Source organism: Magnolia sinica, chromosome 10, assembly GCF_029962835.1.
Source record: "Magnolia sinica isolate HGM2019 chromosome 10, MsV1, whole genome shotgun sequence".
Lineage (NCBI taxonomy): Eukaryota > Viridiplantae > Streptophyta > Magnoliopsida > Magnoliales > Magnoliaceae > Magnolia > Magnolia sinica.
Window position 1 is genome coordinate 62,306,846 of NC_080582.1, and position 15,913 is coordinate 62,322,758.

General features: G+C 37.9%; 2 protein-coding genes across 3 annotated transcripts in view; both read right to left on the reverse strand.

The window, feature by feature from the left end:
- LOC131216875 (DNA polymerase epsilon catalytic subunit A-like) overlaps positions 1-15,913 on the reverse strand; it is a 155,805-nt gene that overhangs the window by 74,377 nt on the left and 65,515 nt on the right. For both annotated transcript variants that reach the window (XM_058211473.1, XM_058211472.1), the window contains exons 16-24: positions 9,105-9,223; positions 8,868-9,009; positions 8,696-8,790; positions 8,378-8,483; positions 7,518-7,597; positions 7,215-7,391; positions 4,137-4,224; positions 3,882-3,962; positions 3,646-3,789 (exon numbers count right to left, since the gene is read on the reverse strand). In XM_058211473.1, the coding sequence (XP_058067456.1) occupies positions 3,646-3,789; positions 3,882-3,962; positions 4,137-4,224; positions 7,215-7,391; positions 7,518-7,597; positions 8,378-8,483; positions 8,696-8,790; positions 8,868-9,009; positions 9,105-9,223 (1,032 nt within the window). The remainder of the gene's footprint in view (positions 1-3,645; positions 3,790-3,881; positions 3,963-4,136; positions 4,225-7,214; positions 7,392-7,517; positions 7,598-8,377; positions 8,484-8,695; positions 8,791-8,867; positions 9,010-9,104; positions 9,224-15,913) is intronic.
- On the reverse strand, positions 13,805-14,665 carry LOC131216876 (uncharacterized). The gene is made up of 3 exons (XM_058211474.1): positions 14,534-14,665; positions 14,309-14,427; positions 13,805-14,209 (listed from the first exon to the last, which is right to left on the reverse strand). The coding sequence occupies exons 1-3, from the start codon at positions 14,655-14,657 to the stop codon at positions 13,844-13,846; spliced, it is 609 nt and encodes a 202-aa protein (XP_058067457.1). The 5' UTR covers positions 14,658-14,665; the 3' UTR covers positions 13,805-13,843.

The following is a 15,913-nucleotide window of genomic DNA, read 5'->3' on the forward strand; positions in this document are numbered from 1 at the left end:
AATGAAATATCTTACGTTATCTTTGAAGACAGTCAGTAACCACTTGCAGACTAGGACAGAATGGAGATTTTGAGAGTTACCTATCACAATTCACAACAAAAGAGCAAACTATTCCTAACCAGTGTTGTCAAAATCCTCCAATTTATGATTTGAGTCGAATCTTAAACAAAACGATCTGAATCCATTATATGAATCTTACAATTTTATGATTTGAATCCTACTATTTATAAATTAAATTATATTTGTTTTCTTCTATTTTAAGCTTCAATTGGCTTTCATTTTATGTTTTTGAATAGGAGGCTATAGGAATCATTTAGGAAAAAAAAAAAACTTTCAAAAAAAATCGTTTGGAAAAGGTAAATTATTTTATTTTGTTCTTTATAAGAGATTAAATGATATATATTCTCTTCAACGTTAAAACGTAGAGAAATTTTTTTTATTATTATTATTATTTTGTATGATTTCTTACTTCTTAACTAGTCAAAACACAAAATTGATGTATGACTTATCTAGAATGTTTTTATGGATGGTTACTATCATGTTGACTTATATGTATTGTGCAATGATGGTTAGAAGTCAAAATATGTTTTTTCGTCGTTCTACAGAATCAAATACCGCCTTTCCAATGTGATTCTACATTCAACAAAGTCAACAAGAATATAAATTATAAAAGTATCCTTTTATGTTTTAAGAAAATTTCTTGAAAGACTTGATAAGAATCCTTTAAGACTATCATGACATGGTATTACTTGGTGCATATCAATGGCAAAGGGATGATTGGTAAGTTTTAAATTTTTTTCTCATTTATTTAATTTTTCATATTTTTAAGAACATAAAAAATATTACGATTTGCGATACAATTTGCAATTCAATACGATTCAACCCTATTACGATTTGCGATACGATACGATTTTGACAACATTGCCCCTGTTATGGGAAAAATGGGTCAGCCAATAAAAGGTCAAGTCGAAGGAGCGAGCCCAATCAAACAGCCGACTCGGTTTAAGACCACTTCCGACCAAGGAACCAGCTTGGACTCGGCTCCACGACCACCATCAAGGATAAGTCGGGGGACCTAAGGTCGACCAAGCCTTGATTGCCCTTTACAAAGCTACCAGGTCGGCACGACCTCATGACGACACAACCCCGAAAGGACAGCAACCTCAGGTCGACATACTACCCCCAGGTCAAGTCAGCCAAGGACACCTCAGCCTCCAACTGCACATCTTTGTTGATTCTGAATAATCAGATCTTAACTAAACGAGATCCGCCTGAGATCTTCTCCAAAGATCTTGAAGGATATCTGCGACATACTCGGGATCCCAAGATCTTCGCCAAGGATCTCGAGAGATTTCCCCACGCGTTCGGAATCTGAATCCCTCTACAGTACGTCCCTACTAAATAGGAAGATCTCCTCTACGTCACCGCCTCTCCTCAATTATAAATAGGAGCATCTCCAATGGTGAAAGGTACACAATTTTTAGCTCAAAACTCCCTACTCGACCAGACCCAAATTCCTTACCTAACTCGGGCATCGGAGGGTCCCCTGCACTAGCTAGGGTCTCCTTTGTCCATCCCTTGTGTAGGTACACAAAGGCCCAGGGAAGGTTAGCCAGATTTCTACATCAACAGCCCCCAACTAATTAATTTTGTGAGTTATTGCTTACGAGACTCTACAAGTGCTTGTTAATAGACTCAAAAAGTGCAGTACAATTGTTTGTGGATCAGAAGGATACTAATATGCTGGAACATTTCAACCTCACCACCATAGGGAATAATAGTAATGAAGAGAACCTGAAAGTAAGGAATTAATGCAGTTTATTCCTTAGGGCTAAACATGCAAACAAGGGTAGAGTCTTAGATTTCTTAAGAAGAGAGATTATAGGTCCCTCACTTTGGCTGTGGTGGCATGAGGTCTAAATTAAAAGGGGTAACTCGCTCCATAATGGTGACAAACAGTCTGATGCATTAGGATATGCATCTTAGGATACTTCCCGTCAAGATTTCAGGGGTTGGGAGTAATAATGCTTGACTGGCAGTGAGTATCAATCACGGGAGGATGCTCTGTCTTAAACACCATGCATGGGTTTGCAGCAAGGGTGGGACCTATCCAACTTGCTTCATCTACAGAATGTTCTGGGTGTGATGCACATGATTAAAAGTTGATTCTGGATGCTGCAAACTAGAGCAGCAACTACAACTAAGAACTCAGAACTCAAGTCTAGATATCTGTTTATCCATTTGATCAGTTTCTTCGCATATCCTTGCAGAATTAGTCAGGTTACTTGGAACACTGGATTCATCCGAGCATATCCCACCAGACATACGGTGAATCTAAACAAAGAAATGATCAAGCAAAATAAATCATGGACTGGGATCAAACAATCGAGTGGAAGTCTTTTATCAGAATAATGGAGCAAGTCTTCCCATAATGGCTAATATAACATTCACTTTCCCACGATTTCACTGCTTCACCAGTGAGAATCAGCTTTTGCAGACCCTTTGTTACATCGTGTAGTTCATGCATCACTGCCTAGATACTACATCGAAGCACAAGCATCTCCTCGCATCAGCAAGTTCAATAAGTTGACTAGCATGTACAGCTATAAGAGAGAGCACTAACAATGCATGGAAACCCATTCTCACAGAGCATAACATAATATTTTTGCAACACATGCCCTCTTTATCATCATCGACCTTGCCCTCTCCCAGAAATTTAGACAGCTTTTAATGGTAGATTGGCAAAAGTTCGACTATCAGCTGCCTGCCATACATTAACCTTTCTATTTTACCCTCATTCTTGAACTGGTCCTGGCAGAGGCTCACTTTACAACTTATGCCACACACACACACACAAAACAAAACAAAAAAAAACAAAAAAAACAAAAAAAAACAAAAAAAAAAAACAAAAAAACAAAAAAACAAAAAAAGAGGGGTCCCAACAGAAAATTGGAGAAAGGAAGTGGGAAGGAGTTCGCAAGTAGAGTGACAATGGCAAGTTGGAAAGGAATTGGAAAGTTGTCACTGACGACAATGGGAGATAAAAATCAATTTCCAGAAGCTATGCCCCCTCTGGTCTGAAAATGGAAGCTCAATTTTTATGGGAGTTCAACAATGAATCCATGGCTTTCCAGAATAGGGTGTTTTGAGATGAAAAGGGAAAGAAGAAAACTGGTGTTTACGGATCCAGCAGGAAGATCTGATGCTAACAAAGTGGATCTGATGCTAATGAAGTGGAATTAGAAGGTCTTAGAGTGGGCTTCAGAACATGTTGCTCCTCTTCTTTCATGTAGTTGATTAGAAGGATACTCAGAAAATGCAACCAAGTAAGCTACATCAATTGAATCCAAACCATGGCAGTGGATTTAAATACGTGTGAGATTAGCGATTTTTAAAATTGAGATGGATATTTTTCTTGCCATACTTTGGTGGCAAATGGTGATCCAACTCCCTAGCTGAGTGAAGAGAGGTGCCTATATCAGCCTCTCCTTGATCTTGTTGCTTCACAGGATGTGTTACCTTGTATCTGTTGTACTTTTTTAAATTTCTAGTAAATTGGTCCACTTGCTATTAAAAAAATCGTAAATAAAAACTCTGTTGGTAATAAAGCAAACCACAACGTCTCTGACGAACAACATCGCATACCTGGAAAACTTTGATGAGCTTCAGTTCACCTCTCCGTTTGATCTCAAAACCTTTCAGCTCTGCTAGGGTTCCATCGTCATTGAAAACAGCATACCGTTTCTTAATTAAAATGCCTTCTTCCTTCGAAGCTGGGAGAATCATCGCCTAAAACACAAGCATGATCCTAAAATCACTTTAACATGCATGTAAATTAAACCCAGAGGCCAGGACAGTGATACAATTTGCAGCATCATCACCTTGTAGGGTCCATCCACTTCAAACTCAATAGAGCATTCACTGTGTGTGGCGTAAGTCTTGCTAACAGGATCTTTGAGGGTCTGATTGGAAACAAGAACCAATCAAAGCTCGGAAATTTCCATGTTCAATATAATTACCTCAAAACAAATTGTCTATGAAGATAACATAGCTAAGTAAAAAGGAACAGGCGATGCAAATCAAGAAGTAAATCTAGGATAAGAAATGCTGACAATGAAATGGGTTGTCATGCGCACCTGGTATTGATCATTTGTATTATGTCTTGCAACATCAACATTCAGCATAACGCAAGGGTATGAAATTGTCAGCTTTTTCTTCAAGTCTCTGAAATACATGTTTCACAAACTTTTAGTCAGCACTTGAAGAAATATCACAATCTAGTGTTTGGTGCATTTCTCCATACATTCATTGTATAATTCACAGATATTGAGTACAGTCTAGAATATGCACATCCATAAGTAATGAATGCGTGCATGACTAAGGGCCATTTGTTTCCCGAAAAAGTTCCATTCGGACAGCCTTGTCCGTGCAGGGCACGTGTCCATGGTTTGTCAATAACCATTATTCGGACAATGGCCCTAATTCCAAACAAGGCTTTCCAAAAAACAAAACTAGCCATTTGAAGAGGATTGGCAATTCAGACACAAAGTAAGTTTTCTACCACTCTCCATTAAATACACAAATGAATAGATATCTTTCTAACCATGCATGGCACATGTACCATATGTGTGAACATGCCACAAGTGAGAAGACCCATCTTCAACCACCTCACATATGCTAACATTCGACCTTCAAGCACCCCACATGCTGCAAGTGCCACCATGCATGTTCAAACGACCAATATGTGCCACTGTTCATTTTCAAGTTACCCACATGAGCTGAAGGTGCCATTAGTAATCTGCACATGCACCACATGTCCACATGTGCCTAATGTGTGCAAGGGCCACATATGCTTGTCTAAACAGAGTGCTTGACAAGCAGCAGCCATATAGCAAAATAGTCTATCTATACAAACCTATTCAAAAAGGCTTTAGCTAGATGGGTGAGTTCAAAATGCTCTCTATCGGAAAATAACCTCAAACGTAACCAAAAAGGCCCTAAAATACCAGTTATGACTAAAACTCATTTGAATTTGTATAACCAGTGCAAGTTATAATCATAAACTATTCACAGAAATGTTTGTTCTATTGGCGTTTCATATTCGTAATAGGAAAAGGAGACAACCCAAACTGCAGCAACCTAATAACCATTCTAGGTAACTAGGATCCTAAGGATCATCACGTGCTCAGAGTCACTGTTTTCAACGAGCCTAAACCCACTATTCAGATAATAAAATTCCATTATCAAAGTAAATTATTCATATTTCTTTTCCTTCACAATTCAAGCAAATATGTCCAATGGTTTATCTACGACTATACCTAGAGTGTGACTACAAATCCTTTTCGAGACTTTAAACAAGAATCACTTGAATTGGAACTATTTTGAATCCAAGCTCACCGTATGTCAAAAGAGCCATCCACCTGCAAGGAAATATCAAGATGGCCAAGTGATGAGGACATCCAACCATTTAGAGCGCACTAGAGGAGGAGGAGATTGGCCCAGCCTTCACTTTGGCTCAATGACTTGTACATGGGCCCAGGTGGGCCGCAATAAGGCCTTGAAGACCCCACATGGATGATCATGCATCTTCAAAGACCCTACACTAGGAAGATGCATGTGGGTTGCTTAGTTGAGGAGTCTTGACTGTTGGATCGCGAGGATACGACGATCAAACCGTTGGATTGTGTGGATCATTCGATCAGACGGTTGGATCATCATTGATCACTGTTATCATGAGTATTTGGATTAGCATATTTTATATTTTTGTTGATTATTCATAACTTAAGATTAGCAAGTTTATGTTTCATGGAGTCATAGGACAAGTGAGACATTTTTATTCAACCGAGGGTTTTTTTTTTTTTTTAAGGAAAACTTTCCTGAGAGCATTTTTGTAAAAAGACCTTATTGAGAATATAAATGGGGGATGTCTAGCCCTAGTCCTTAGATTTTAGAATGAAAAACTATCTTTTGCTTAGAAAAAGCATCATCTCTCATGTGAAAAGATTTTAGAATGAAAAACTATCTTTTGCTTAGATTTTAGAATGAAAAACTATCTTTTGCTTAGAAAAAGCATCATCTCTCATGTGAAAAGATTCTATTTTGGTGTGAATCCAAGGGTGTGAAGCCCATTATCTTATTATTTTCTCTCATTCTCTACAATCAAGGTATTTTCTTCTACTTTCTCTTTCTCCATCTCCCTCAATCCCTCTCTATTTCTCTCCACCTCTTCTTCTTTCTTTTGTTCTCAACCAAAACCCATCCCCATCACATCTAAAACCCACCTAAACCTAACCTATTCACACCATACGACCATATGGACCAAACCCTAGACCGTACGTCCGTCCATACGGCCAGCCCTCCCTCTTTCTCTCTGTCCCTCTTAATCCTTGCTCCTTTTCCCCTTTAAGATCCATATTCGTAGGCCTAAAACCCTAATCCAACTTCCTAGTTCTCAAAATCCTACTTCCCCACAAGCCCTAATTCTTAAATCCCCAGATCCCTATTCCTAAATCCTTAAATCCCTAACCCTAAATCCCCAAATCTGAAAATCTAAACTTATTTCCCCAATTTCATAACCCTTGAATTGCGCCAAATCTTCCTTTTGAACTTGAACTATGCCTATGTTAGGTTCGAGAGTTCCAATCTCTCATGGGACCTAAGGTTTTCATGTTTATATGATTCATACTTGCATGGGATTGTGATTTTACATAAATTTGAATTTTATTGCATTTTTTTGTACTCTTTAGATCATGGTTGAACAGCAGGTTATCATATTTGATTTACTATGATTAATCTATTAATAATCTCCTGTATCCAAGTAGTCAAATCATGTCCTGCATCACCAAGCCAAGACATGGAAGAAGTGTTCTACTCAAATTTCCTCGTAGAAAACTATACATGCAAGTAAATGTTGCATTATAGTTGCACGAAGCATAAAGGTAACCAGGGAAGTGTCTGTGATCCAAATTGTTACAACACCTAGATAGAAGGTCCGTGCAACTCAGTCGCATTAAAATTTAAAATTTAACTAAAGACTCAGTGTAGCAACATGAACCCTACAGAAAATAGTATAACCAGGAAGTTATGATCAGAACCAAAGGCATAGCTATCTGAAGAACAAAACCCAATGTCATTCATAAGATTCATTCACTTCGCAATGTAATTTTCATACGTGTAAGTAACTATAGCTAAAGCAAAAAGGTAACAGAAATTACTTGGTTTTGAAGGTAAAGTTCTCTGGGAAAGATCCTGGAAGTGCACACCAGATCCCATCTGTATCCAATTCCAATGGCCTCCCTATCTTTTCAATAAGCAAGCGAGCATTCTGAATGATTTTTGCTCCAGTGTAAGTGACTACTCCAGCCATTTCCATTGAGTACCATCTTGCACCCCTAAAAAGACCCGTAAGGAGATGTTGTAATGAATCCTTTCCTAGAAATAAGGGATGGCAAAAATAACACAGTACCTAGAATCTTGTGATGGAATACACATCCAAATAATATTTGACGAAAACTCACTTGCGCATGACATATCCATAGAAGGAATTGAGAATACATTTATGGGCAAGCTGTAATGAATCATATAGAACAACCATATCCTGCAAATGACAAAGAACAATAACAATAGTGATTAATTCATAGTCATATTAGCCTTCTTCTCCTACCAATTCAATGTCAGCTTTTAAAAGATACATTGGCAAAAGCTGGCACCTACCAGACGCTAACCTTCCTCTTTCTCTGGGCCCTAGGGGTCCAGCCATGGCAGTGGCTGACATTGATAACACTGACAAGCCAACATGGTTATGCACACTGACCAAAGGGCAAGCAAGCGAAGTAGGGTCATGGACAGGCAGTTGCAGGCATTGCCACTGAACAAGACACACACACACATGGAGGGCCATGTTGGACTTCGTGTTCCAGTGGTTGGCTTCATAGAATAGCAAGGAGCACACCAATCTATGTTTACCCAGCACCACTTCCCTGCCACATGGCCATGATCCATTCTGCATGTTTACTCAATTACAACATGGTGCCCACAAAGGGGAACATGCGAAGGGTTAGGGTCCAAAGCATGCAGTGTTAGACAAGCCCACCAAGCATGATGGCAATGGCATGCATGTACCACCAGAGGAACAAAACTGGAAAGGACATGCTCAAGTAATTGGCTGCACAAAATAGCAAGGAGAAGACTGGTGCATGTTTACCAAACAACAGTCGCATGTAAATGCAACAAGAGTTCAGCAATTGCACTACACAAAGGAAATGTGTACAATTATGATATAGAGAGCGTAATGCACCTGCTAGGCATTGAATAAGATAAGACAATCAACATAAGAACTGCAAAACATAGATTGATCGAGGAACTGTATCACCCATACCTGTGCTTCCTGAATCCTTATAGAATTCCCACTAGCCTTTGCCTCTACTAATTTTCCCTTCCAGGCCTTATTAAGACCTTTGTATTCATACCTTCTGTCTCGAAAACTGAAATTACAAAGCACAGTAAATACCATTTAGTTTGGAAGAAGTATCCTGACATACGATGTGCAGCCATAAACAAGCCCGGTAGTGGATTGAAATACCAGAAAGCAACAAGCTGGAATTTGACGAGTCGGTATTTATTTCCCCCTAAGGCCAATCAGAGGGTAGCATACAAGATTAATGGAAGAGAATCAGATAGAACATAAGGTATAAACCTGCGCACGGTGTCCACATAGAAAGGATTTTCACGCATGCATATCCCTGCTTCTCGAAGCTCAGTAACTGGCTTGTCAAGAACCCTTTTATATGCCTATTACAAATCACCAAAAGTTATAAATCAGGTTACCTAGAAGAGGGAATAAGTATCTAAGAAAATGAACAGTTTACCTTTTGGCAATACTTCTTTAAACGTTCTTTCAGCTTCAACTGTTGTTCTGTTTTTGGGAGGTCGAGGAAAGACTTCGACAACTGACCATCAATATTATCAACTAGCTCAGACTCGATTTGCTTCTTCAAATGATAATAGTCACTGATAATTAAAAAATTAAAAATTAAAATTAAAATTATCAGCTGTCTAGGTTGAACCACCCTCATGAAAATACTTCAGAGACATCAAATAGGAACCTTTTCTTTGCCATGAAGATATCGCCACGCCAAACCCATTCGAGTGTTCGAAGACAAGTTTTCCCTGGACGATTAAAATCACATGCAGTGCAGACCTCATCTGAAACTATTGACGGTGGCTGCAATTAAAACACAAAAGAAGAGCTTCAAATATTTAAACACAATGACCAAGAACATATCTTCATGCAGGAGATACTGTCAAAACTGTAAGGCTCTAAAATTTTAAACGCATAAATAAAACGGTGAGAGGCATAACTCATGTTGGGAATTAGCTACATTCTTTAGTATAACCAGTGTTTTAAATATCAACGATATCGGCCGATATATCCCACGATATATCTTATATCCCACCTGTGCGATACGTAACACACAAGTAGTGCAATATCTCCCACATGTTCGATCCGGTGAGCATTTTCGAATTTCGATCCTTTTTTTTTTGTAAATCATGTTAAATTAGTGTCAAATTGTTACAAATCCATGATTTTTCATGTTTTGCATGAAAAATCATGGATTGGGAGATTCAATTTCGAGATTTAAAGGATACGAGACTGAGTTGCGGAAATTCGAAAAAAATCAAAATTTCCCAATTTCTCGTAAATCATTTGCAATCTTCATGTCCAAACATAAAATCAAACATGTATAAAACCTAATCTAGTTATTCTTATTTTTCTTTTGAATGTATTGTTTGTGTTTCCACACATCTTCTTACATTTATAAATTATATGAATAGACATTGAATATACTTGCGTCAATTCAGTTAGACAACGCATAGATTTAGGACCCTATACAAAGAAAACCTATTATGTATACTTGTTTTTTGTAATGTTTTGATTTGTAAGTGTGTATTGATGTCTTTTTTAACAATCACTAAAGTTTCATTGAAAATTTCGACCAATTTCCCAATGTTTCCCCATGTCTCCAACAACAACGATACATTACATGATACAACCGATATATCCCATGCGATAACCAATGTGTATCCATATCCCAAGAATGTGATACGTAACACTATACCGATATTTCGTACACTGAGTATAAAAAAAGGCAAATTATTAAATTATCACAGCAGGAAAACGCATCGATAAAATCATTAAAGACAGTTCTATGTAAGAGAACAGAAGAGACCTAATACTAATGTGCATGCTCACATTTGAAGACCTAAGGCCAGAACAAGGCACAGATCTAAATCTTGTACCTAGTCCATGCAAGAAAGAAGATATTGTTGCATGAGTTGGCAAAAGTAGACGATGCAATTAGAAGTTCCGACAACCAACTCTATGGCAAAACACCGGAAGACCGTGGACTCACACATTCCACTGAGAATCGTCTCTTACACACCAACCTTGATTCATGACAATATATGCTTCAAATCATATGGTTTTAAGAAGTCTAATCAAATCTAAGTTACCATTTAGATTCAGTAGGGGCATTCCTCATATTGAGGCATATCTTGGACTTGGGAATTGAACGTACCATAATCACACTGATGTGGTAAATCAAAGGTTTAGACAGACCTCATCGAATGTGACCTTTAAATACATTTGTATAGAATATGCTCTCAAATGTCCCGGTTTATTACACGTGATTGTTCAAATGTCTTAAAATAGTTTTGCAAAAGTTAGAAAAAATAAGGCGGGGTTTTTTTGTGGATAGGGTCAGAGGAGAAGAAAAAGTTTCATCTCATGAAATGACAAGATGTCTGTAAGCCTTAGGAAGAAGGGGTGCTGGGTTAAGGAAGTTGGAGGTTATAAATCTAGCTTTGTTAGGGAAATAGGTATTTGGAGGTTTGGGGCGGGAAAAAAAGTCAATGGAGAGAGGTGATAGGTAGGAAATATGGTGTGGAAGAGTGAGGTAGATGGACTAGCTCATCATTGTTGGATAGATCATCATATATTTGGAAATCGTTAGCATTGGTAAAAAGGAAAGTATGGGATGGGGTAGGAATAGGATTCTATTTAGGAGATTGAAAAATATTAGGTATTGGGAGGACGTATGGATGGGAGACCAAAAATTGAGCAAAGCTTTCCATGTTTAACGGGGATAAATATGAAAGTGAAAAGATGTTTCTCTTTCCAAGGAGAGGCAATGGTTTAGGCTCCACCGTGTAGAAGGAATTTAGAGGACAACGAGATAGAAGAATTTATTGGTCTTTTGAAGTTGTCTTAAGTGTGGCCAATGCTTTCAGAATTAGATTCGATGAAATTGCTCAAGAATAAGTCTAGGAAGTTTTCACTGAAATCTTTTTGCAAGGAGATAAGTGGGAGGGGTAGCAGAGAAGGGGTAGTCCAATAGAGTTTGTATGGAGCTACGGTGCTCCTCCTAAAGTAGCAGCATTTGCATGGTTAGTGGTGAGGAATACAATGTTGACCATAGATAATCTTCACAAGAGAGATGATCCAGCGAAATATGTGCTAATTGTGTTATCAAGATGAGGAATCAGTGGATTATCTTTTTATACATTGTTCATTTGCAAGAGGGTTGTAGCGCAACTTCTTCAAATTGTTCGGTGTATCATGGGTGGTGCCGAAATCCATTTATTGTTTCTTTATATTGTGGCAAGATGGGGGAAAGGGGGACATTGGGAGGGTTTGGCAGTTAAGCTCATTAGCGTGCTTATGGTTTATATGGTTAGAAGGGAATGTGCAGTGTTTTAGAAATCGAAAGAAGCAAATTATGGAAGTATTCAGCAGGGCTAAATCTAATGTAATGGAGTGGGCAAAAGCTTCTAAGGTCATTATTCAATTTCGGGCGAGCTACCTTGAGTTGTAATATTATTTCAGTTGCGTTTGTGAAAATTTTCAGCTTTGGCCTTTCATCAATAAAATTATCAATGTTTTAAAAAATTAAAATTAAAATTTAAAAAACTCTCAATGATTTCCCACCACAAATACGTAATTCGCAGTGAATAAATAATAAAACAGCCAAAAAATGGTTATTTCCAACTGCTAAGAAACCATGTCTAAAAAGAAACCAACTATAGATGAATTATGATCTATGGCCCCAAACAAAGGTCCACCACGAAACTTGCCTCTAGATTCTCCAGCACTCATACAGATTTCCAGCAATCAAATGGTAATTAAACATGCCAGATTCAACAGCAGCCAACAGGCGATTCATGGATTCAAGGATAGAAGTATTCATCAACTCAAGTAACTAGGAATTGATACCCACAAATCATAGACATTTCACTTTTTTTTCTAGAAAAGACAAGAAAGAGCAATTTTTTAATCAAATCTGCCACATGTGGTTGTTAATGAGCTGTTAAAATGCTTTTTGCAAAACCAAAGACTAACCTTACGCTGCTTAAATTTCAGCCATTGATTGCATCCAATGCCAACCACTACTGCTCTAACTGGAACTCCCATACTAACTAAAACTCCAACTAATCTGTCACTACAAACAAATAAAATCCATTGCAAGGACTGATAATCGCTACTGGACTTGGAGTCCCACACACTTGTCAGATATCGGGAGTAGACATTAGCCCAGTTTCGGGGCTCCAAACTTTCCGTGCAACCCATGTATGTTACAGTTATTGGTGCCATGGTGAGGGTTCATTTTGGGTCCATTTGGGACTGCTTTGAGCTGACTTCAGGTCCTGACTTCCTTTCAATCGTTGCTTTACTATTCACTCTTCTTGTTCACGTCTACATCAAGTGCCCCTGATTGGTGAGAATTTGACATTGCATTTGGAACTTTGTCAAACCTCCAACTTCTGCATACAACCTAGCTAATACATTGAAGGTGTGATGAAGATACGGCGTTAAGTATAGTCCTCTTCTTTTGTTACTTGAAGGAACATGTATTGCTTGGCCTTCCCCAAAACAGATCACATACACCCATTGGAATGACCTTTTTTTTATTAAGGCCCTATTGGAACGATATCGCACCACACTTTCTTAGAACATGTTGCTAATGAAGAATGATGCTAAACATCATTGGCTACTATCCACTTGCTCCCTTCATCCCACCCAAATGATGAAACATAACTTGGCCACATTCATAGATCAATGTTTCTTTTTTCTTTTTTTTCTTTTTCTTTTTTTTTTTCCCTTTGTTTTTTTGTGTGTGTGTGTGTCATGGGCAATGGTGATTCTTTATTGAAAACAAAAGAAATATAAAGGAGAGGACCATAGCAGCCACCAGTAAGCTACCTTACTAGTAATATAACACAATGTTTTAAATAGCGGTAGCGTGTTGCATAGCGTTCAACCCTCCATAGCGTGTAGCGTAAGCTACACAATACTTCTATTTTTTAATTTAAAATATATATATATTATATTATATATATATATATGATAAATATTAAATAGTAAAAAAAAAAAAAAAGCAAAATATATAAATGTCACATTCTTCAAAATAAAAATCCCAAAGTTAAGAGCATTAATTACAATACAAATGTCATATTCCTCAAAATCAACATCTCAAATTCTCAATAATTAGTCTCTAGACTCTAGTGTCTAAACTCTAAAGGTCCTCTATATCTAATAGGTCATCGTCGTTGTCGTCATCCTCATTCACTTCGTCACCAGGTCTAGGCCTTTCATCATCAGCATCTACATCTGCATGTACATCATCCACACCATGAACACTCGTTCCTATATCTCCTTCCTCTCTTATAGGAGTAAGAAATCTTCCCATCGGACCACCTACACATTTTTATAAATAAAAAAAAAAAACAGAGATTCATGGGTCTTTTACTTTCTTTGTTAAAAATGTTCATGTAACTTAGTCTATAACTATAAACACTTACTTAAAGTAGTTGCCTTCCTTTTCCTTGAGGAAGGTGGGGGGCAATCTCCTTCAGAAATATTAGATGTTGATGGTGCATTGCTGTCAACTGGATCATCAGACTCCGGAATAGTTGTAATGGCACTAATATCAAAGGCCATATTTTGATCTTCGAGCCAATATGGATTAGTTGGGAGAACAGGACCTTCTTTCTCAGCAATCCATTCATCATCTGATTCAATGTGGTCCACCAATATTGGATCCATTGCCGCCCTTCTCTTCATGCTTCTTTCTCTTAATTTCATATTATACATCACATACACTAGAGAGTTGAGTTTTTGTTGCTCTAGCCGATTTCTCTTCTTTGTGTGGATCTGATCATGTGATGATCTATGTCAGTCAATTATCAAAGACTTGCTAATCTACTAAATAAAAATTAGCCAATTTAGAATATTGAATGGTACAAAACTCACCTGCTCAAAAGTACTCCAATTTCTCTCACAACTAGAAGCACTGCATGTGAGGCTTAAAACTCGTACTGCAAACTTCGTAAGCTGTGGAGTTCTATCTCCAAAGCGTTCCCACCAATCAGCTACATAAATTAGTTATAATTTATAAATTAATTAAATACTTTCACCAATTATAAAAATATAATTTATATAACAATGAAAATATCAAAATATAAAATTATAAATTACCTGGGGAACGCTTTGTCATGGTTTCGAGTGCAAGGCGAGAGCCAAAATCCCCTCTTCTCTTGTCATATTCATCCAACTGAATATCAGCATCAGCATGCTCTTCACGGGGGATCATCCTATCCATGCACTCAAACAACCCGTAGAGAACTTATCTGAGTACCGTATTTGAGGATTCAGATAGTACCCGGCTGCATGTAGAGGACGATGAAGCTGAGGAGTCCATCTTTCATCTATTTTGTTCCAAATTAGAACATATCTCTTTTTTACATCATTGCAATTAAATGCAATTTTCTCCTTCGCTGAGTCCATCAATTCATAAATGAACCCCATTGCTGGCCTCTCTTCCGAATCTACTTCTCTTAAAACGCTTACCAATGGCATGGTGCTCTTAACACATAAGGCAACATGAGGCCAAAACTTCGGATCGAACATTATAATAGCCCGTACCTTTATTCCTTCAGGTCTTTTAGGCCAAGAACATGAGCACCATTGTTCCGATGCAAACATGGCTATAAGACCATTCTTTTGCTTCTAAATACTTCGAAGGGTGAGGTATGATGTTGCAAAGCGTGTTACTGCCAGCCGTAGAAGCTCATGGTTATTCGTGAAGCTTCTCATAATGCTCAATACAATTCCATGCCCATAAATAAACTTCGTCACTGTCCTTGCCTTTTCAAGCGTTTCAGAATATATTTTCATTTTTCCAATATCCTCCAACATCAGATCTATGCAATGTGCAGCACACGGAGTCCAATATATCCTTTTCCTCTTATCCATCAACTTCTTCCCATCACTCATATAGCTTGAATGGTTATCCGTAATAACCTGGACCACATTTTCTTCCCCAATTTCTTCCACAATTTCATCAAGATATTTGAATAACAAATTCCCATCTTTTATTGAATCTGAAGCATCAATAGACTTGTAAAACATTGTTCCGATCGGAGAATTAATCAAAAAATTAATGATGCTTCTATTCTTTCCATCCGTCCAACCATCAGACATAATTGAACATCCATAAGTTTTCCAGGAAGCTTTGTATGCTTTCATTAAACTATCAGTATTAGCAACCTCCTCTTTTAGTATCCATGTTCTCATCTCATGCATGGATGGTGGCTTCAATCCCGGTCCAAACTTGCCAATAGCCTCACACATTGCTGAAAAGTATGAGCTATTACACAGGTTGAATGACAAAGCATTCTCAAAAAAAATCTTTCAATCACCCTGCATACTTCTTTTCTTTCTTCCTTCTTCCACCTTGAATTCAATGTGGATTGACGTTGCTCACTACTAACAAATTGATCCATAGGACCCCTTGCTCTTGCCATTGGTTGATTACCAGAAGATCCACTACCAAGTTGGCTGCCAATGAAAGCATCA